The 22,211-nt window shown below is 41.8% G+C and overlaps 1 protein-coding gene across 10 annotated transcripts in view; it reads left to right on the top strand.

Annotated features, from left to right (window-relative positions):
• Positions 1 to 445: 445 nt before the first annotated feature.
• Positions 446 to 22,211, top strand: part of GPATCH8 (G-patch domain containing 8) — a 106,085-nt gene continuing 84,319 nt past the window's right edge. For 4 of the 10 annotated variants that reach the window (XM_021929282.2, XM_021929280.2, XM_021929281.2 and 1 more), the window contains exons 1-2: positions 453 to 718; positions 15,403 to 15,549. Coding sequence is in view for 2 of the 10 variants with exons in the window: in XM_003913169.4 (XP_003913218.2) it covers positions 674 to 718 (45 nt within the window). In the remaining 8 variants the exon portion in view is untranslated. Of the gene's footprint in view, positions 719 to 15,402; positions 15,550 to 22,211 lie in introns of those variants that run through there. The other 6 variants (XM_003913169.4, XM_009190801.3, XM_021929283.2 and 3 more) reach the window with 4 other exon arrangements.

Below are 22,211 nucleotides of genomic sequence, written 5' to 3'. Positions count from 1 at the left end.
GTGGGCTCCTCGCTGTGCCTCGGGTCAAAGGCCCCTTCAGAGACTGTCCCTCTCAGCACTGCGGCCAGTTTTACTTTTTTGTGGCACTTATTGATATTTAAAAATATTTATTCTACGAGTTATGTGACTTCTTCCACTGGAATGAAATCCCCATTAAGAGGAGACCATTCCTGTCTCGTTCACCGTTGAATCCTCAGGGTGAGCTGAGATTCGAAACAAAGTAGTATGGCTCTAAAGTCGCGCTTTAGGCCCAACATTATGCTTCCAAAAATTTAGTAAAGACGATGGACTTCTGCGCACACGGGGAAGCGACAGTGAGAAAAGATACCCGGAAGTGAGCCACAGCAAAACATCCAGACTCGTCCGCACGGTGCCCCTTCTGACCTTTCCCTCCGGAAGCTTTCGCGGCTCTTGGGCGGGAGTGCGCACGCGCGGCCACCGGGGTCGCTCCGGGTCGCGGCGCGGAGCAGGGGCTGGAGGGAAGGGTCAGCCTCCAGGGCTGGCAGGCGCCTGCGCTGCGGGGCTCCAGTCAGGACGCGCATTCTCGCTCCCTCCCTCGGCTGCGCGCGCCCGGTGGGCGTGGGAGGAGGCGGGGAACCGGGGAGGGGCGGGTGTCGCAGGAGGGAAGGAGCGAACCGGAGAGCGTCGTCCTGAGAGGAGTGAAGGCGGCAAAATGGCGGACCGCTTCTCCCGCTTCAACGAGGACCGAGACTTTCAGGTAAACACGGGCGTCGCCGAGGATGCGGGGAAGGCGCTGGTCTAGCCCAGAATGTCCTTCATCTCCGGCTCCCAGCCCTCTTTCCTTCCAGGTTTTGCTCCGACTTGAGAATTGGCTCTTCTCCCGTCTCTGCTTTCTCAAGAGGCCTCCCGGCTTGAGGGAGGCCGCATCTCCTCTCACCCGCATTCTCTACCCCAGAAACTCAGGCCGCGGGGCTTGCGGCTTCCGCCTGTTTGGCGTCGGATTTGGGAACCGGGCCTGGGAGCTCTGTGGGGGGCTGTGCCCTCCGGGTCTGCCCAGCCTGTGCCGGCAAAGGGCTGGCTCCCAGGGGACCAGAGGGGTGGTTGGGTTGGGCTGGGAGGACTTGGGGGCGAGTGTTGCTGAGGCCAAGGCTTCCGAACCCCGGGATTTTGCTCTCACGGATCCTTTTGGGGTCCTTCTCTTTTCTTTTTTCACTGTGATGAATCAGTTGCTTTCATTGTCTGCTTTTCCTTTTCCTTACCTGGGAAAAGGTTGCATTCGTTATCAGACGCCTTATTGGTTAGTCATACATTAAGATTTCCCGGGACATAAGTGTTGCTGCTGTTATTAGGCTGTTAATTGGGCTTGGAAAACAGTAAGTTACTGGACTATGATCCGATGTGAGCCTAACCTCAAATCCTATCTCGAAAGATTTGTAAGAAGCGTAATGATAATGGACCTTCCACGCGTAGGGTCACTAGTGCCAAAAGCTTGATTTTTCTTTTTTCAATTGCAAATGTTGGTATGGAAAAATGCCCTTACGATGGCAAGCTCTATTGAGTAAAAAATAAAGGCCAAATTAGAATAACTCGTTTTTTCGTTGTTGAAAATACCTTGCTGTTGAAATTGTTACCGCGGAAATCTCGACGACTAAAAGGGATTTAGTAGAGATTGGCTATTTCTAGGTAAAATACATCCGTAGAGTCTCAAAAAAAACCTCTGCATTACTACTGCATATCCTGGCAACTGCAATTTGGGTCAGGGGATGAATCTCAGAACTCAAGTTTTTATCCGGCTGCAGATCCTACTCAAAGCAATAGGAAAGCACTCTAGGTGTGTTTCAGAATGCAGTTTAAAGAGTTTGAATTCCCTGAGATGATAGGACTGGTAAATGAATAGATAAAGCAGTTTAACAATTTTAACTCAGCACTGTTAACAAGGTAGTACATAGAACGCTTATGAGAAGTTTTGCAGCAGTAAGGGATCTGGGGGCTGTTAAAGCCTTGTGATCATGCGCTTGCTGTATAGCTGCAGCACAATACAGAAGAATCTCAAGGTGTTCTAAGGATATAATGCAGATTCACCAAAATTTGAAGCAGTTCATATTAGCCTTTTGATCTCTGAGAAATATATGTATATTTTAGCAAGCACTATAAAATATGAGTAGGCTGCAAGGTGTATGATGAGCTTTATTGATTTTTAAATTACCAATAGAGACCTATTGACAACTAAAGCCCGCAAATGCTTTTCAGAGGAGAGAATCTCAAGGTGACCTAATAAAATCGAAAATACATAATATGGACAATTAAATTTTGAGGAAAGATGACTGTCAACCACAGAATTCCAGCAGGCTTAACAAACAGGATTTTCGGGGCCTTTAATGAAGATTTTGAAAATTGTGGATAGCAGAGTGTGAATGCTGTTTCCTGAGAAAAATTGAGGGGGTTAGCCTCTACTTTTTCAATACTCAGTTTCTAAGTAAGATGACCCTCTCTTTTGATGCTTTAGTTGGGTATTGCAAAACCTGATTTTGGTTTCATGGTAGTCCTTTGAAGATGATATGTATAGTTCATTTTCTGCTTCTATGTTGAAAGAACCAACCCGTTAAGTTGGGTCAGCCAGGAAGATGTTGGGGTTTTTTTTTGTTTGTTTGTTTTTGAGACGGAATCTCACTCTGTCGCCCAGGCTGGAGTGCAGTGGCACCATCTCGGCTTACTGCAACCTCCCCCTCCCGGGTTCAAGCGATTCTTCTGCCTCAGACTGCCGAGCAGCTGAGACTACAGGCGCCTGTCACCACACCCGGCTTATTTTTGTATTTTTAGTAGAGATGGGGTTTCACCGTCTTGGCCAGGCTGGTCTCGAACTCCTGACCTTGTGATCCGCCTGCCTCGGCCTCCCAAAGTGCTAGGACTGCAGGTGTGAGCCACCGCACCCGGCCGAAAATGTTGGTTTTTAAAATTCAGATGTCCTAGCATTTTGGGTAAATAAGGTATTGGGAATGGAAACCTTTTTAGACAGTTGGAAGATGTTAAAACTTTTATAAATTATGTTAATTTATAGCATTCATTTAAAGTACTTTTATTTAAAAATGAAGTGGTATTTTTCTGTGTGTTTTAATAAAGGGAAAAATACAGATTGTCTTTCACTTAATGATGTCTTTTGATTCAAAGTTATTGGTGAGAGAATGTAATGTAATAGGATTCTCCTGTGAATAATGTATCTGAAACATTTTCGGCTTCAGGTTATTCAAAATTAAACGTGGCCTCCTTAAAAGGTTTTGGGTGAAGCCACTGACTATACTTGAAAACAAATCATAGTAAGTTTCCAAACACAATGGATAGATCTTGTTGCTTTCAACAGATCTTGTAGCACTGGAAATTTTTCTGTTCATCTTCTCTGGTAAGTTCGAGATGACTGTTATTTTCTTTGCCTTTAATTTGGCAGGATGATTTAAAGCTGTAGAGCTTCACTCTCTACCAGTTTATCAAGTGCAAATTTTGGAGAGTTTGATGTCTCTTGAAATTATTATGGAGTCAGGGAGTTGGGCTGAGTATTACAATTTGTGAATACCTACGTTTCTTTTTTTTTTGAGACCGAGTCTCGCTCTGTCACCCAAGCTGGAGTGCAGTGGCGCGATCTTGGCTCACTGCAACCTCCGCCTCCCGGGTTCAAGCGATTCCCCTGTCTTGCCCTCCCGAATAGTTGGGACTACAGGCGCTCGCCACCACACCCAGCTGTTTTTTTTTTATTTTTAGTAGAGACAGGGTTTCACCATGTTAGCCAGGATGGTCCTGATCTGCTGACCTTGTGATCCGCCCGCTTCGGCCTCCCAAAGTGCTGGTATTACAGGCGTGAGCCTCCACACCCGGCATGAATACCTAAGTTTCAAAGGTATTTTGTATATACAGTGAAAAGTTGCGGTTAACGGTGGTATTCCACTTGAAGCACTCATGAATATAGAGATTAATCATTATCAGGGACCTAACTTTTTTTAATTTGTAACTTTATTATAATAACGAACAGGTCCTATTCCACAGGCTTTATGTGTCTTATCTCATAGTCTTCACTATAACCCTTACGAGGTAGGTACTGTTTTTACTGCCGTTTTCAGCTGAGGCACAGAGAATTAGGTAACTTAGCCAATTACATACATCTGTTAAATGGCAGAGCCTAAATTCATACTGACTTTTGGACTCTTGAACTTGTCCTCGTGACCATTTTGTCTGCTGCTGGCAATTACACATTTTATATAGCTGTAATTGAGTCATCAAATGTGGAGGATAAACTTATAGGTGACGAAGGATAAGGGAGCTTTTAGAAAGGTGATACGATTGCAGTTTTTATTCTGTTTGGTTTTGTCCAGATCTGTTTCTTTCTGGTCTCCCAATGGCTTCTAGGGGGGCTTTCAACAATGATAAATTACGTTGTGTCATAGAGGATGTATTGTTAACTGTTTTAGTTTAGACATTCTTTTGTCTAGCCTTTAAAGTGTTGTTTTTTTAAATCTTTGGTCATCTTTGTAATCTAAGCTGATGTGTTTATTTTTACAAATGTTTTAAGAGTTTTAACTACTCCTTTAAGAATCTGACCTCAATTTCTGAATGAGATGTTACTTCTGCCGGCATTTACCAGATTAAGATATATTTGTTCACAGATTGAAGTGTTACACAAACTAATGGAAAATATATAACTTAAGATAATCAACACTTTGGATTACAGGTTCATTAAAGAAAGTTTTGTTTGTACAGTGATGTATAACTAGCCATACGGTGCCATTAAGATACAGTGCTTAGCATTTTATGGTTGCGCAGCTATTATTGGTGATGCAGCTGAATGCTGGTGAGGAAATGATCTTTAGCGTATGTACCTGCAGAGGACTGATGATTTGTGTTCTGAGTGTTCTCTGCATTTTATTTCTTTTCTTTTTTTTGTTTTGAGACGGAGTTTCGCTCTTGTTGCCCATGCTGGAGTGCAATGGCACCATCTCGGTTCACCTCAACCTCCGCCTCCCGGGTTCAAGCGATTCTCCTGCCTCAGCCTCCTGAGTAGCTGGGATTACAGGCATGTCCCACCACGTCCAGCTGTTTTTTTTTGTATTTTTTAGTAGAGACAGGGTTTCACCATGTTGGTCAGGCTGGTCTCAAACTCCCAACCTCAGGTGATCCACCCACCTCAGCCTCCCAAAGTGCTAGGATTACAGGTGTGAGCCACTGCGCCCGGCCCTCTGCATTTTATTTCTAATGAAAAGTAACTACAGGAATAGATCAGTGAGTGATAAGTTGATAAGAGAAACAAGACATACTATCTTAAAGGTCATAATAAAAATACAGAAATTGCCCAAGAACTTTCTGTAATCTATGTAAGTAATCATAATGGTAAATAGCAATAAGCTAGTCATGTATTACATTTATGCAGTATGTTTGTAGGATTCCTCTTTGTGTTTCCATATGTAACCAGTATGTGACCCTCAGGAAATTCTTAGTTGAGACTGTTAAGTGAAGAGGTTCATAGTTTTAAGATATTTAGGTCACAGAAGGATATTAGTATATTTTCTGTATGTAATATAGTTGGCATTGTAATGCAGATGTGCCAGATATGACACATGGACAAGTGTTTTAAATGGTTTTTCCTATGTCTCCCTGTAATCTGGAAGAAATGCCACAAGCTATTTAAAGTAATGTCAGTTTGGCTTGGGATACTGAAACTTATGTAAAATCATTACTCTTTCCTGTCTCATAGTATGATAAGTGAAAAGGATTAGAATCAGGGCTGTTGTACCAGTTTCAAAATACTGATGCTGAATTGACATGATTATTAGCACATGCAAAATGATACTGACATTGGTTAATATATTCTCAGGAGATCAAGAGTGACCAAAGTAAAGTCAGCGTAAGAGAAGTTTCCCTGGAGGTGATTTGAAGGGTAAATGGTATATAATCACTTTTAAAATGTGGGACATATCAAGGAATAACATCGCAGAGAGAGACTTAAGTTGTAATTAGGAAAGATTGGGGTTGGGAAGAGAGGGCTTCATGTGATGATATATTTCATTATTTGTTTTCTTTTTTTTTTTTTTTTTTTGAGACGAAGTCTCGCTCTGTCGCCCAGGCTGGAGTGCAGTGGCCGGATCTCAGCTCACTGCAAGCTCCGCCTCCCGGGTTTACGCCATTCTCCTGCCTCAGCCTCCCGAGCAGCTGGGATTACAGGCGCCCGCCACCTCGCCCGGCTAGTTTTTTTGTATTTTTTAGTAGAGACGGGGTTTCACCGTGTTAACCAGGATGGTCTCGATCTCCTGACCTCGTGATCCGCCCGCCTCGGCCTCCCAAAGTGCTGGGATTACAGGCTTGAGCCACCGCGCCCGGCCTCATTATTTGTTTTCAAAGTAGGCATGGGAGGAAGGAAGAAACAGATCTGGACAAATACAGTATTAGACTGTTATTTCAGGTCTCTTACAGTACAGTCAGAATGATAGAAAAACAAGTATTCCTGTTGCACCTTTCCTTTTCTTCTATACATGTAACGCATTAGAGTACTGCAAAGGGATTCTTTCATCACATTTTTTCATGTCTTTATGATAAATTGTATAACCAAAGCTAAAATTTGTGACTTAAATTTTTATTCATTTTTTTTTTTTAGAGAGGAGTCTCGCTCTGTTGCCGAGGCTGGAGTGCAGTAGCACGATCTTAGCTCACTGCAAGCTCCGCCTCCCAGGTTCACGCCATTTTCCTGCCTCAGCCTCCCGAGTAGCTGGCACTACAGGCACCCGCCACCACGCCCGGCTAATTTTTTGTATTTTTAGTAGAGATGGGGTTTCACCATGTTGGTCAGGCTGGTCTCGATCTCCTGACCTCGTGATCCACCCACCTCGGCCTCCCAAAGTGCTGGGATTATAGGCATGAGCCACCGCGCCCAGCTAAAATTATTTTAAGATACATATATAATAAGCTATCGCAATTGTGCTGCTTCATAATTGAGATACATTTCCATGTGATTTCTGTTTATCTGGGTACATGATAAAAATTTTTTAAAGGACAGTCTGTTTTTCTTTTCTTTTTTTTTGGAGACAGTGTCTGGCTCTTTTGCCCAGGCTGGAGTACAGTTGTGGGATCTTGGCTCACTGCAGTCTCCACCTCCTGGGCTCAAGCAGTCCTCCCACTTCAGCCTCCCAAGTAGCTGGGACTACAGGAATGTATCACCATGACTGGCTAAGCTCTGTATTTTTTTTAGAGACAGGGTTTCAACTTGTTGCCCAGGCCGGTCTTGAACTCCTGGGCTCAAGCAATCCTCCCACCTCAGCCTCCCAAAGTGCTGGGATTACAGGCATGCACCACTGCACCCAGCTGACAGTCTGTTTTTTTTTATGTGGTCAAGATTTTTTTAATTTAATTTTTTAAAATGAAAAAAAAATTTTTTTTTTGAGACAAGGTCTCACTCTGTCACTCAGGCTGGAGTGCAGTGACGTGATCATGGCTCCCGGCAGCCTCGACCTCCCAGCTTCAAGTGATTCTCCCACCTCAGCCTTCTGAGTAGCTGGAGCTACAGGTGTATCACCAAGCCCTGCTAATTTTTTTGCATTTTTGTAGAGATGGGGTTTCACCATGTCACCCAGGCTGGTCTCAACTCCTGAGCTCAAGCTATCCTACCATCTCGGCCCCCCAAAAGTGCTGAGATTACAGGCATGTACCACTGCACCTGGCCAAGATGACCATTTTCTGAAAAGAAGTAGCAGAAGTTCGTGAGATCTTAATTATGAATCAGAAACCTATGTAAAGGTTTCATTTTTGCCCTTGTGACTTAGTTTCTAGTATTTTATTAATGAAAATGGTTTCTAGCTTCGAAGTGGATTCCAGTTCATGAGTTCTATTAAAATTCCTTCCCTGAAACAACTTAGTACTTTTGCTTGTATGTCTGGCATTAATTTTCTTTTCATATTAGCATTGCCATGTAGCATTAAATGAAAGCAGATTCATGGTAATTACCCAAGGAATTACAGATGACCACCACTAATACTGAAAGAAGTCATTGATTTGATATTGCAGTGAATACCAGAAGATGTTGTAATGATTTTCCACTTATAAAAAGTGAATTGTCCATTTAACTGTGGAAGTCTAAGCAAATGTGCTTAATGCATATTGTATTAGTCAATGCAAAAAGTTAAATATGCCCAGGCTGAAAGAAGCTATATGCTGTATGGTCATTTTTTATACCAAATGATTTCTTTGGAATTTAAACAAATATGTTTAGTATTTTATTCCTAATTTAGGAAGAAAAAGCAGCTAAAGTTATTCTGACATTGTACACAGATTAGTAGCACATGACTCTGTTATTTAGTAAGCCCTATAGATAGTAAGGAATTAAAATTGTTAGTGAGCAAAACAGGAGTATCCTGCCATTTACTTTAATTCTTTTTATCATAGTTTTGAGGTACAATAATTCCTGTGTGCATGTCACTCAAGCAACCAGAAAGTGTCTTTGTAATACGCATTTCGTCTCATCTCATGAAGTTCCGATTATTTGTTGTCATCCTTGCCACTCTTTGGCAATTACATTGATTTCAAAGAGGAATTCCAGTTCATCTTAGTGTTTCATAGAATTGAAACACAAAATAGCTTTACAGGTTTAAAGTTGTAATAGAAAAAAACTCATAGAGTTTTCTGACGTTTTAATAATGACATTGTTGGAAAAGTCAGTACCTCTCTTATAGCTCCCCTAACATTATTCTTCCAGAGTTAATGAGAAAAGAGGAGCTTAATTTTTCATCCTTTTTGTAGGCAGTGCTGATCAAAATCAAGAAATTATTTTGACACTGTAGGTCTTGACTATAGAAGTAAAGGTAGGTTGGGTGCAGTGGTTCAAGCCTGTAATCCCAGCATTTTGGGAGGCTGAGGCAGGTGGATCACCCGAGGTCGGGAGTTCGAGACCAGCCTGGCCAAAATGGCGAAACCCCATCTCTACTAAAAATACAAAAAATTAGCTGGGTGTGGTGGTGTGCTCCTGTAGTCCTAGCTACTCAGGGGCCTGACATAGGAGAATCTCTTGAACCTGGGAGGCAGAGGTTGCAGTGAGCCGATCCTGCACTATTGCACTACAGCCTGGGCAACAGAGTGAGACTCCGTCTCAAAACAATACAAAACATAAAAAGAAATTAAGCTAATGCTTGTGGATTGTATGCTGTAGTGTCAGTAATTTCCCTTGTTGCTATGAATAGAGAGCTATGAGTAAAATTATGAGGAATCTTTAAAGAAAGGGCAAAAGTGGTCGAAAATTTAATTGGTTTAATATTTGTACTAGGGTATCATCTGTGCAAGCAATAACAAGGGTTATATTTACTTTGAGAATAGTTTCTAGAATATAGACTTAATTTTTGAAAACTTAAATAAAACTGTTTGAATACTGGTTGTACTAAGAAGTACTTATTGTAGTTTAAGTGTTACTGTGCGGGTAGTTGGTTAAGAAGTGTTTTTGTTTTTTTTTTCTTTTTTTTTTTTTTTTTTTTTTTTTTTTTGAGGCTGGTCTCGCTGTGTCGCCTAGGCCGGGTGCAGTGGCCCGGGATCTCAGCTCACTGCAAGCTCCATGCCTCGAGGGTTTACACCATTCTCCTGCCTCAGCCTCGAGTAGCTGGGACTACAGGCGCCTGCCACCTTGTCCGGCTAAGGTTTTTTGTATTTTTAGTAGAGGTAAGGGGTTTCACCGTGTTAGCCAGGATGGTCTCGATCTCTGACTTTCGTGATCGCCGTCTCGGCCTCCCCTAAAGATGCTGGGATTACGAGCGAGCCACGGCGCCCGGCCTGTTTTGTTTTCTTTTTAAATATTTCTTTTTTTTTTTTTTTTTTTTTTTGAGGCGGGTCGCTCTGTAAGCCCAGGCTGGGTTGGCTTCGGCGGGATCTTCAGCTGCACTGCAAGCTCTGCCCTCCCGGGTTCACGCCATTCTCCTGCCTCAAGCCCTCGATGGCTTCCAGGACTACGAAACCCACCACATGCAGCCGGCCCCAGTTTTTGTATTTTTTAGTAGAGATGGGGTTTCACTGTATTTAGCCAGAATGGTCTCGATCTCCTGACCTTGTGATTCACCCGTCTCGGCCTCCCAAAGTGCTGGGATTACAGGCTTGAGCCACCGCGCCCGGCCCTGTTTTTGTTTTTCAAGGAGTTTTCATATTAGTTGGAGAGATAAACATAAGTAATAAAGTTTAGTTTATTATTCATAAGACCAACATGATTATCAGAAAAACAGTATAGCTAATAAATGCAAAACTCTGAGTAAAGGAGAGAACCCTTAAAGTGGGATGATTGGATATGATGTTATGTTATGTTATTTTATGTTATGTTATGTTTTTCAGACAGAGTCTTGCTCTGTTGCCCAGGCTGGAATGCAGTGGCGTGATCTCAGCTCACCGCAACCTCCACCTCCTGGGTTCAAGCAATTCTCATGGCTCACCCTCACAAGTAGCTGGGATTACAGGCGCCCACCACCACGCCTGACTAATTTTTGTATTTTTAGTAGAGATGGGGTTTCACCATGTAGGTCAGGCTGGTCTTGAACTCCCACCTCCAGTGATCTGCCTGCCTTGGCCTCCCAAAGTGCTGAGATTACAGGTGTGAGCCACCGTGCTGGCCTGGGCATACTTTTATGAAGAAGTTAGCATTTAAGCTGGATCTTGAAGGTTGGGATTGCAACCTTCAAGTGAATGGAAGTACACTTAGTTGGAAAAAATAGCCAGGACAAAAGTAAAGAAGTAGAAGAAGCAGAATTTGTTTTTTTAGGACAATGAATTAATGATTGGGCATAGGCAAAAAGTGGAGACTAGGGCTGCAAAGATAAATTTTATTTTAATACTATAAGCAGGAATGCACTATTTAAGGTGCTTAAGCTGAGGGATAGACAGTCAAAGCCCTCTTACTTATAGGAAGATTAATTCAGCTATAGTTTGTTAGATGTGCTATACCCATATAGTTAAAGTGCTGATAACCAGTCTCTCTTAACCAGAGTTAATGTGAATAGGAGCAAACGGGTAGAGGGCGTATATGAGGAGTGATTACAATAATGGACCATGTGATTTCTTTTTTTTTGAGATGAAGTTTCGCTCCTGTTGCCCAGGCTGGTATGCAGTGGTGCGGTCTTGGCTCACTGCAACCTCCGCCTCCCAGGTTCAAATGATTCTCCTGCCTCAGCCTCCCAAGTAGCTGGGATTACAGGCGCCTGCCACCATGCCCGGCTAATTTTTGTATTTTTAACAGGGACAGGGTTTCACTATGTTGGCCAGGCTGGTCGCGAACTCCTGACCTTAGGCGATCCATCCACCTCGGCCTCCCAAAGTGCTGAGATTACAGGTGTGAGCCACTGTGCCCAGCTGGACCATGTGATTTTAAGCTTAGTAAGGAGATGAATGAGGACTTTTGGGAGTGCGGGTGGTGGCAGCAGTGTAGGTAGTGAGAGGGTGAAAAATTGGTAGGATCAATGGATTGTAGATTCTAATGGGATTTAAGACTTGTTAGAGTGGGAGTACTGGAGGGAATGAGCTAGAAAGATAGAAGGTGGTGGTTGTAGAATACAATGTTTGAAATAACAGTTATATTAATAGAAGGGTTGAGATTATTAGATTATGAGAGTACATGGTTAAGGCAGAATGGAGAACAAGATCATTGTAGGAAAGGAGGTTAAGGAACTGAGGCACCAGGATGTTACAAAGATAATCTGACCTGGTTATGAGAATGGTAATATGGTATAGTTGTATACTTTATGGTTTAATAAATGCCTTTTATATAATGTTCTTTTCTGGTTCTTCTAATAATTCAGTGAAGTAAATAGAATAGGTACTAATCCTGTTTTGAAGATGAAGAAACTGAGGCCTGGATAAATTACTTTACCTAGTGCAGAGCTGAAGTTTGAACTTTGATCTTTTGACTTCTTTTGTTCTTTTCTTTTTAAATAAAAGAGGTGGAATTTTGTTACATTGCCCAGGCTGGACTTGAACTCCTGGGCTTACACCATCCTCCCACCTGTGCCTCCCTAGTAGCTAAGACTACAGGTGCATGCCATCGAGCCTGGCTGATTTCTTGTATAGTATTCTGTTTACTGTGGTATATAGATTGGCCTCTCTTCAAGGTATATATACTGTGGTATATACATTGTGGTATGTAGAATGTTGGTATTATCTCCAGTATGTAAAACATTGTACTACTTTAATACGTGGCAGCATTTTGTACCAGTTAATAAACTGGTAGGAAATAATTGGTATGCTTATTAAAGATTATAATTTTTGTTTCAGAAACATCTCAGTATTAAAAACCAATAGTTGTCAGGCATGGTGGCTTATGCCTGTAATCCCAGCACTTTGGGAGCCAAGGTGGATGGATAACATGAGGTCAGGAGTTTGTGACCAGCCTGGCCAACATGGCAAAACCCTGTCTTTACTAAAAATACAAAAATTAGCTGAGCATAGTGGTGCATACTTGTAGTCCCACCTACTGCGGAGGGGAGGCTGCTGAGGCAGGAGAATTGCATGAACCCAGGAGGCAGAGGTTGTTGTGAGTCAGGATTCTGCCACTCACTCCAGCCTGGGTGACAGAATGAGACTGTCTTAAAAACAAACAAAAAAACAAACTAATGACTTACCACCATTGGTTTAATTGGTTATAAACCAGTGGTTTGATTGGTCATTTATGACTTCTTGCTTGTCTTTTCACTGTCTGTGGGTCTAGCAGATAATCCCATTCCATTTTCCAAACATTAGTGAGTACCTGATTGTTATTGTGTTATCATAAAAGCATAAGAAAACAAGACAAAAGTCCATTTTGTTCATTTGTTCCAGTAAAATAATAGATTGGAGAGGAGAATGGTATTTCTACTGGATACTCCCAAGTTAGGGTACTATAAGCTTATCCTTGATCATTACACCTTTATAAAAGTTGACTACTGTGATATATGGTGAGGATACAGCTACTGTTTGTTGCCAGCTAGATTACATGTCAGGTCTGGTGCCAAGACATTTTGAAGATATTTGTCTAATCCAGGTAACTCTCCAAACTAGTTGGTGGTATCTCCCTTTTTTTTTTTTCCTTAAACTTTTTTTTTTTTTTTTTTTTTTTTTTTTGTGGAGACGGAGTCTTGCTCTGTCGCCCAGGCTGGAGTGCAGTGACTCCATCTCGGCTCACTGCAAGCTCCACCTCCCAGGTTCATGCCATTCTCCTGCCTCAGCCTTCCGAGTAGCTGGGACTACAGGTATGTGCCACCATGCCTGGCTAATTTTTTTGTATTATTAGTAGAGATGGGATTTCACCATGTTAGCTAGGATGGTCTCTATCTCCTGACCTCATGATCCTCCTGCTGGGATTACAGGCGCCTTTTTTTTTTTTTTTTTTTTTGAGTTGTCTCTGTCACCCAGGCTGGAGTGCAGTGACTCCATCTTGGCTCACTGCAAGCTCCGCCTCCCAGGTTCACACCATTCTCCTGCCTCAGCCTCGCAAGTAACTGGGACTACAGGCACCACCTCTGACTGGCTAATTTTGTGTTTTAATGGCAATGAGATGGGGGTTCTACCTGCCATGTTGAGTCCAGACTGGTCCCAAACTCCTGACCTCAGATGATCCGCGCCCACCTTAGCCTCCCAAAGTGTTGGGATTACAGGCATGAGCCAACGTGCCTGGCCTTTAGTAGAGGCAGGGTCTTGCTGTGTTGCCCAGGCACGCCCAGACACAAACAGATCTTCCACCTCAGTCTGTTGAGTAGTTGGGACTATAGGCATGTGCCACTGCTCCTGGCTAAAAGTTAGTTTTTCTGGCTGGGTGCAGTGGCTCATGTCTGTAATCGCAGCACTTTAGGAGGTTGAGGTGGGCGGATCACTTGAGGTCAGGAGCTCAAGACCAGCCTGGCCAACATGGTGAAACCCCGTCTGCTACTAAAAAATATAAAAATTAGGCCAGGCGTGGTGGCTTACACCTGTAATCCAGCACTTTGGGAGGCCAAGGAGGGCAGATAACTTGAGGTCAGGAGTTCAAGACCAGCCTGGCCAACATGGTAAAACCCCGTGTCTACTAAAAATACAAAAATTAGTTAGGTGTGGTGGCACGTGCCTGTAATCCCAGTAAGGCTGAGGCAGGAGAATCACTTGAACCCGGGAGGCAGAGGTTGCGGTGAGCCAAGATCATGCCACTGCACTCCAGCCTGGGCAACAGACCAAGACTCCATCTCAAAAAAAAATTACAAAAATTAGCTGGGCATGGTGGCTGGTACCGGTAATCCCAGCTACTTGGGATACTGAGGCATGAGAATTTGTTAAACCTGGGAGGCGGAGGTTGCAGTGAGCCAACATCGCCCCACTGCACTCCAGCCTGGGCAACAGAGTGAGACACTGTCTCAAAAATAAATTAATAAAATTTAAAAAAAATAATCTTTATTTTTCAGCATAGTGCTTTTTTTGGAAAACAGTTATTTCTTGTCCTAATCTCATTATCCAGAAGAATTTGATGTGTCAAACAGGTGTACATGTATTTTTAGATGAGTGTGTGATATTTCTGCACCCTTGACCCAGTGTGATGTGTTTTCAGGTTCTTAGTTACTTGTTGAGATTGCTGGCCAATTATCTTTCCTACCAATTAACATAGAATTAAATTTATGTATTAAGTGAAGTTTATTCCTCTGGGTCATTGACTGGCCTCAGCAGTATTTTAAAATAATAATCTATTACTTTGTACCTCTTTAAACCTCACAACGTATGTAACAATGCTATAGTGTAATAATCTGGATTTTACAGCGGGGGAAATGGGCCTAGAGAGAGGTTTGGGAATTTGCCCAAGGTTATACAACTAGCAAATGGTAGTGACTTGATTTCTGGTGTCTCTGACTTCAGAGAGCTTTGTTTGTTATAATAATATACTGGAAATTGTTGTAAATCAGACTATATGATTATGGAAACAACAGTGAAGAATTAGGTTCATTAGGAATTGATCACAATGGTGTTTCTGTCTACCTTGTAAATAGAAATAATTTTTTTCTCTTTTGAGACAGTGTCTCACTCTGTTGCCCAGGCCAGAGTTCAGTGGTGTAATCTTGGCTTACCACAACCTCCATCTACCGGGTTCAAGCAGTTCTCCTGCCTCAGCCTCCCTAGTAGCTGGGACTGCAGGTGCCTGCCACCACACCTGGCCAATTTTTGTATTTTTGGTAGAGACAGGGTTTCACCATGTTGGCCAGGCAGGTCTTGAACTGTTGACTTCAGGTGATTCACCCACCTCAGCCTCCCAAATTGCTGGGATTACAGGCGTGAGCCATCGCATCTGGCCGTAAATTGAAATAAATTTTAAGTATACTAGTGAAATGACACCAATAATCCCCAGGATGTCCATTTCTTTTTGGATAGGCTTTTTCTCCCGGGACATTTTCTTTTTAAATTCCATTTTTAAAGGCGCATACATACATTTATTTATTGAGACAGGATTTCTTACAGGTCAAGGATTCTACTTCCAAACACAGGACAAAAGTGGAAATTTGCCCAGGATGCAGTACAGTGGTGCGATCACTGCTTACTGCACTCTTGACCTCTTGGACTCAGGCGATCCTCCCATTGCAGCCTCCCGAGTAGCTGGGACTACAGGTGTGTACCACCACATTCAGTTAATTTAATTTTTTGTAGAGACGGGGTCTTCTTTTGTGGTCTTGAACTCCTGGCCTCTAGTGATTTTCCTGCCTTCCAAAGTGCTAGGATTACAAGTGTGAGCCACCATGCCCAGCTTTGAGCTTTGAGTAATATTCATTTAAAAATGTTTTTCAAAGAATTTGTATTATTATTATTATTTTTTGAGATGGAGTCTTGCTCTGTCGCCACGCTGGAGTGCAGTGGCGCGATCTCGGCTCACTGCATCCTCTGCCTCTCAGGTTCAAGCAGTTCTCTGCTTCAGCCTCGCGAGCAGCTGGGATTACAGGTGCCCGCCACCACACCTGGCTAATGTTTGTGTTTTTAGTAGAGATGGGGTTTCACCATCTTGGCTAGGCTGGTCTTGAACTCCTGACCTTGTGATCCACCTGCCTTGGCCTCCCAAAGTGCAGGGATTACAGGCATGAACCACTGCACCTGACTGAAGTTGTATTAAATTTTAATAGTTATAGGAAGAGGGAAGAGGATAAGAACAGCTCTTTAGAGTTTCAGTATTGTGTTTTGCTTTTTGAGATTATAGGCTCTTGATTGTGATCTTTGACTTGTCCTAATAATTCCTTCTTTTTTTTTTTGAGACAGAGTTTCACTCTTTTTGCCCAGGCTGGAGTGCAATGGCGCACTCTCGGCTCACTGCAACCTCTGCCTCCCGCGTTCAAGCGATTCTCCTGCCTCAGCCTTCCGAGTAGCTGGGATTACAGGCATGTGCCACCACCCAGCTAATTTTGTATTTTTAGTAGAGATGGGGTTTACTCCATGTTGGTCAGGCTGGTCTTGAATTCCTGACCTCAGGTGATCCACCTGCCTCGGCCTCCCAAAGTGCTGGGATTACAGGCGTGAGCCACTGCACCCGGCAATAATTCCTTCTCCTCCAGCTCTAATTTCTCTCTACTCATTTCTATATAGTTTAATCATGTAAAGGGTACAGCTGTGGGATTATGTAGATGTCAGAATCAGCACCAGTTAGCAAATAATAAGATTTCATTTATCTGGATGAATTTAAGGCAATTCCTGTCTTTATTGATACTTTAAATGATCACCACAACCAAATTTATAAGAGAAGTTTCCACATTTGTCCTGTGTTTGGAAGTAGAATCCTTGACCTGTAAGGAGCTAGAGGTACTGTGTGTTTTAATGACATGCAGGGCAGGTCAGCCAGGTTGTATTCATTGGCCATTAGACCTACCACAAGTTGAAGTTTTTTTAAGAGTGGAGGCAGTTGAAGGAAAGTCAATTGGGTGTGTGCATATAATTTAAAATCTAGTACTTTTTTTTTTTTAAGAAAAGCTAGATTGCTTCCAGTCTGACCCTTTTGAACTTATATTCCTGATCAGAATAAATGAAAAACTATATTTCAACTTTGAAAGCATATAGTATTCAGAAAGGAAGAGTTGATTTAGATAATGAAATAAGTGTTCCAAGCAGTCATACCTATAAGCAGTCATTAAAACTAAATTTTAGAAATGCTATAATGTAGGACCTATGAATTTTTGCCAGGATAAGCATGAGTTTTAGTTTATACCTTTTATTTTGGAATAATTACTGTTAGCATCTTTTGTTTTTTCTTTTTTTGTTTTTTTTCTAAGACAGGGTCTTGCTGTGTCACCCAGGCTGGACTGAAGTGGCAAGATCATAGTTTACTGCAGCCTCCAACTCCTGGACTCAAGGGATCCTCCTCCCCACTCAGGCTCTTGTATAGCTGAGACTACAGGTGTACACCATGATTAAAAATTAAAAAAAAAATTTTTTTTTTAATTTATGAAGATAGGGTGTCACTGTGTTTTCCTGGCTGATCTTGAACTCCTGGGCTCAAGAGATCTCCCACCTTGGCTTCCCAAAGTGCTGGGTTATAGGTGTGAGCCACTGTACCCAGCCTTAATACCCATTTTATCTCAAAGTGGTTTGTATGATATATTATATGATCATCTACATCTAAAGGAAATTCAGAGATCTAAGTGAGGTTTTAAAGGGAAGGTACAGCAGCAAAAAATACCTTTTAGATCCTTTTGAGGCCTTCAGATAATCAGATGCCATACTGTTTTTAGAAAGAATGATCCTGATAAGTCTATGTTTGTCAGAATGACTCAATTTTGGTGGGGAGGTGGGTTGGGAGGCAAGAAATAAAATATCACCACTACTATCATTGTCATCTTTACTACGATTATTACTATAGTTATGCCCTGGGGGTTTGAAATCACATTTTTCCTCCTTCCTCTTTTTGTTTTTCTAGTATAACATTCAAAAGGAACAAAAGGCAACTGGGCGCAGTGGCTCACGCCTATAGTCCCAGCACTTTGGGAGGCTGAGGTGGGCGAATCACCTGAGGTCAGGAGTTCAAGACCAGCCTGGCCAACATGGTGAAACCCCATCTCTACTAAAATACAAAAATTAGCTGGGCATGATGGCAGGTGCCTGTAATCCCAACTAGGGAGGCTAAGGTGGGAGAATTGCTTGAACCCGGGAGAGAGAGGTTGCAGTGAGCCAAGATGGCACCATTGCACTCCAGCCTGGGTGACAGAGACTCCGTCTAAAAAAAAAAAAAAAAAAGGGACAAAAGGATTCAGAGTGAAAAGAAAACCACTTAGTTAAGTGAACCTCAGAGACAACCCCACTATTTCCAATTGCATGGTGGTTCTTTCACAGAATCCATATATATACTATATATATATGGATAATATACTAAGCATTATGCACTCTTAACTTTCCCAAAGGATAGCATGCAAGCACATTTTCTAGCAGTTTGATTTTTTCCTCTTAATTGTATGTCTTGGAGATTTTTCCATAACTAGAAGGTTTTTTGTTTTACTTTTTGTTTTTGTTAGTTTTTTTGAGATGGAATCTCACTCTGTCCCTAAGACTGGAGTGCAATGGGGCAATCTTGGCTCACTGCAACCTCTGCCTTCCGGGTTCAAGCGATTTGATTACAGGCGCCCGCCATCATGCCCAGCTAATTTTTGTTTTTTTGTAGAGATGGGGTTTCACCATGTTGGCCAGGCTGTCATGAACTCCTGACCTCAGGTGATCCACCCGCTTTGGCCTCCCAAAGTGGTGGGATTACAGGCGTGAGCCACTGCACCTGGCCTGTTTTTTGTTTTATTTTAAAGTAATTTTAGATTTGTAGAATAGTTACAAAGATAGTACAGAGAATTTGGTATACCACTCACCTATATTCCCTACTAGAGTATCCGTACGCTAACTGTAATACAATTATCATGGGCCATGTGTGGTGGCTCACACCTGTAATCCCAGCACTTTGGGAGGCCGAGGCAGGCAGATCACCTGAGGTCAGGACTTCGAGACCAATCTGGCCAACATGGTGAAACCCCGTCTCTACTAAAAATACAAAAAATTAGCTGGGTGTGGTGGCGCACACCTGTAATCCCAGCTACTTGGGAGGCTGAGGCATGAGAATTGCTTGAACCAGGAGGTGAAGGTTGCAGTGAGCCGAGATCATGGCACTTCACTCCAGCCTGGGCGACAGAGCAAGACTCTATCTCAAAAAAATAAATAAAATACAAAAAAAAAATTGGTCTGGCATGGTGGTGCACACCTGTAGTCCCAGCTACTCAGGAGGTGGAAGTTGCAGTGAGCTGAGATTGCACCATAACACTCCAACCTGGGCGACAGAGTAAGACTCTGTCTTTAAAAAAAAAAAAAAAAAAGGCTGGGCACGGTGGCTCATGCCTGTAATCCCAGCACTTTGGGAGACCGAGGCAGGTGGATCACGAGGTCAGGAGATCAAGCTCATCCTGGCTAACATGGTGAAACTCCTTCTCTACTGAAAATACAAAAAATTAGCTGAATGTGGTGGCGCACGCCTGTAGTCCCAGTTACTCGGGAGGCTGAAGCAGGAGAATCGCTTGAACCCAGGAGGTGGAGGTTGCAGTGAGCTAAGATCGCGCCACTGCACTCTAGCCTGAGAACAGAGCAAGACTCCGTCTCAAAAAAAAAACCCAAACAACAACAACAAAAATAAAACCCTGAAAAGAAATGCTCTACAAATAATAACTTATTTAATTGTGTACTTCTCAACATTTATTTGATTTGCCTTAATAAAGCTATCAATTAGCCGCAACATTGGAAAAGTATAAAAACTTTTTATATTTTTCACTGTTTTAAAACTTGCCCTCTTAAAAATTAGGAGCCACAACACCAAGTGAAAAAGAATAAGAAACCCCTATCATCAAAAGTGTTTGTTATACAAGAAAAAATTACCAGTACATCTTTTATCTTAGTTCTTTAACATGGTTATAAGCAATTCTAAGTCCTGTCTTCATTAATAATTCACTGTATGACCTCATGCAGATCATGTCATATTTCTCATTCTTTGTACCTTCCTTTGTAAAATGAAGAACTTGAACTAGACACTCATGTCATTTCTTGGTCTAAAATTCCACAAATTTGCAGATTTAAGCTGAATTAAAGCTACCCTATTAAAATAAGGCTAATTGGTTTCTTTAATGTTAACATAAAAACATAAACACCATCAACTCCCACCAAAGTGAAATATTAACAGCAATCACTAATCTCTGGTAGTGAAGCGCAAAATATTTTCCACCTACTCCCAACATAAATGTAGTCTCATCACAATGACAGGAACACCAAATAAAAGTAAACAAAATACTAGGTGTCACTGGGGTTGGTGATAACTTTTCAGATGGAAAACCAAAGGCACACCCATGAAAGAAAGAAATGGTAAGTTAGATTTTATTAAAATTTAAAACTGCTCTGCAAAAGACACCGTCAAAAGAAAGAGAAGACAGAACAGTTTGGCGGTTCTTACATACCTAAACCTATTTTTTAGCATTCAGTCCGGCAGTCATACTACTTAGTACTTAACCAAAGGAGCTGAATACTTAAGTCTACACAAAAACCAAGAACATGGATGTTTATAGCATTCTTTATTTGTAATTGCCAAAACTCCACAGCAGTCCATATATCCTTCAGTAGGTGAATGGATAAGTAAACTGTGATATACCAATGGAATATTATTCAGCCCTAAAAAGAAATGAGCTATCAAGCCAGGAAAAGACATGGAAGAACCTTGGATACATATTCAGGAATATGTGAAAGAAGCCAAATGGAAAAGGCTACATAATGATTGCAAATACATAACATCCTGGAAAAGGCAAAACCGTGGAAACAGTAAAAAGATCAGTGGTTGCCAGGAGTTTGAGGGGAAGAAAGTAAAGGGATGAACAGGTGGATACTGTGGATTTTTTTGAGCAGTGAAATTATTCTCTGTGATACTGTAATGGTAGATAAATGTCTCTATACATTTGGCAAAACTCTTAGATGATGATATGTACACCGTATCATGATGATGGTAGGTACACCAAGAGTGGACCTTAATGTACTATGGACTTTGGCTGATAATGATGTGTCAGTGTTGGTTCACCTATTGTAGCAAATGTATTATAATAAATGTGCAGGAGGCTGTGTCTATGCTTTCAGCTCAACTTTGCTGTAAACCTAAAACTACTTGAAAAAATAAAGTCTGTCTATCTAAAAGTAATCACAGAAGTTACTAATTACAATAAACTCATATTCAGTATTTCTAAAGCACTTCTTCCAAACAGCATGTATATTTTAAAACTTTACTAAAAAACTGAAACGTAACAAATTGGAAACAATGGTTACTTCTAAGAAATGAAACAGGAGAAAGGAGGGCTTTCTTTCGTTTTTTTACTTGTTACAGTGTAGCCTAAACTTTTAACAATATCCATTTTACATTAGTATTATTTGTGTTAGTAGTATATTTTAATAAAGGGGGCCACAATGCACTAAAAAATTAAAGACACTGCTTGCTCAACCTTTCCTCACCTGTGACCAGACTATCAAACTAGATAACATATCTAGAGGTAAGATTAAAGAGGTTACAAAAATTGTAAAAAAAAAATTTTTTTAAAGCTCTACCTATGAGGTCAGTCTAATAAAATGTCTCAAAAAAAGCATTTTACAAAAAAATGTCCTTAATGGTCATAATTTTAACAGTGCAAATCACCTTTGAAAGACTGTGTGCCTGTAATCCCAGCTATTCTGGAGGCTGAGGCAGCAGGACTGCTTGGGCCCAAGTTTGAAAACAGCCTGGGCAACACAGGCTGTTAAAGAAAAAAAAAGAAATGGAGAAAAATGGAGAGAAGGGAGTGGGCAAGAGCAAGAATGTGAAAGATCTGAGTCTTTACCTTGGTTAACTTGAATAAAATATAAACTGTCTTGTATGAACCAGCCTCTTCTCATTTTATTTACACAGGCAACATGGCAAAACCCTGTCTCTACCAAGAACAAAACAAAACCACATTAAACAAACAAAAATTAGCCAGGCGTGCTAGTACATGCCTGTAGTCCCAGTTACCTGGGGGGCTGAGGTGGTAGAATCAATTGAGCCTAGGAAGTAGAAGCTGCAGTGAGCTGTGATTGCGCCACTGCCTGGGTGACAGGGAGACCCTTAGTTATTCTAAATCAACATGTAATATTCACTAATGTACTAGAAAATGTTCTTATGTAGAGTATATAGAAGAAGAAAGAGTTCCTGGACTTAAAGAACATGCTTTATGGTAGAGGAGATAAGTAAACAGGGAATCACAGTACAGGTACCATAACAA

The sequence above is a fragment of the Papio anubis genome, chromosome 17, assembly GCF_008728515.1.
Source record: "Papio anubis isolate 15944 chromosome 17, Panubis1.0, whole genome shotgun sequence".
Classification (NCBI taxonomy): domain Eukaryota; kingdom Metazoa; phylum Chordata; class Mammalia; order Primates; family Cercopithecidae; genus Papio; species Papio anubis.
This window is presented reverse-complemented; position numbering and strand designations above follow the sequence as displayed.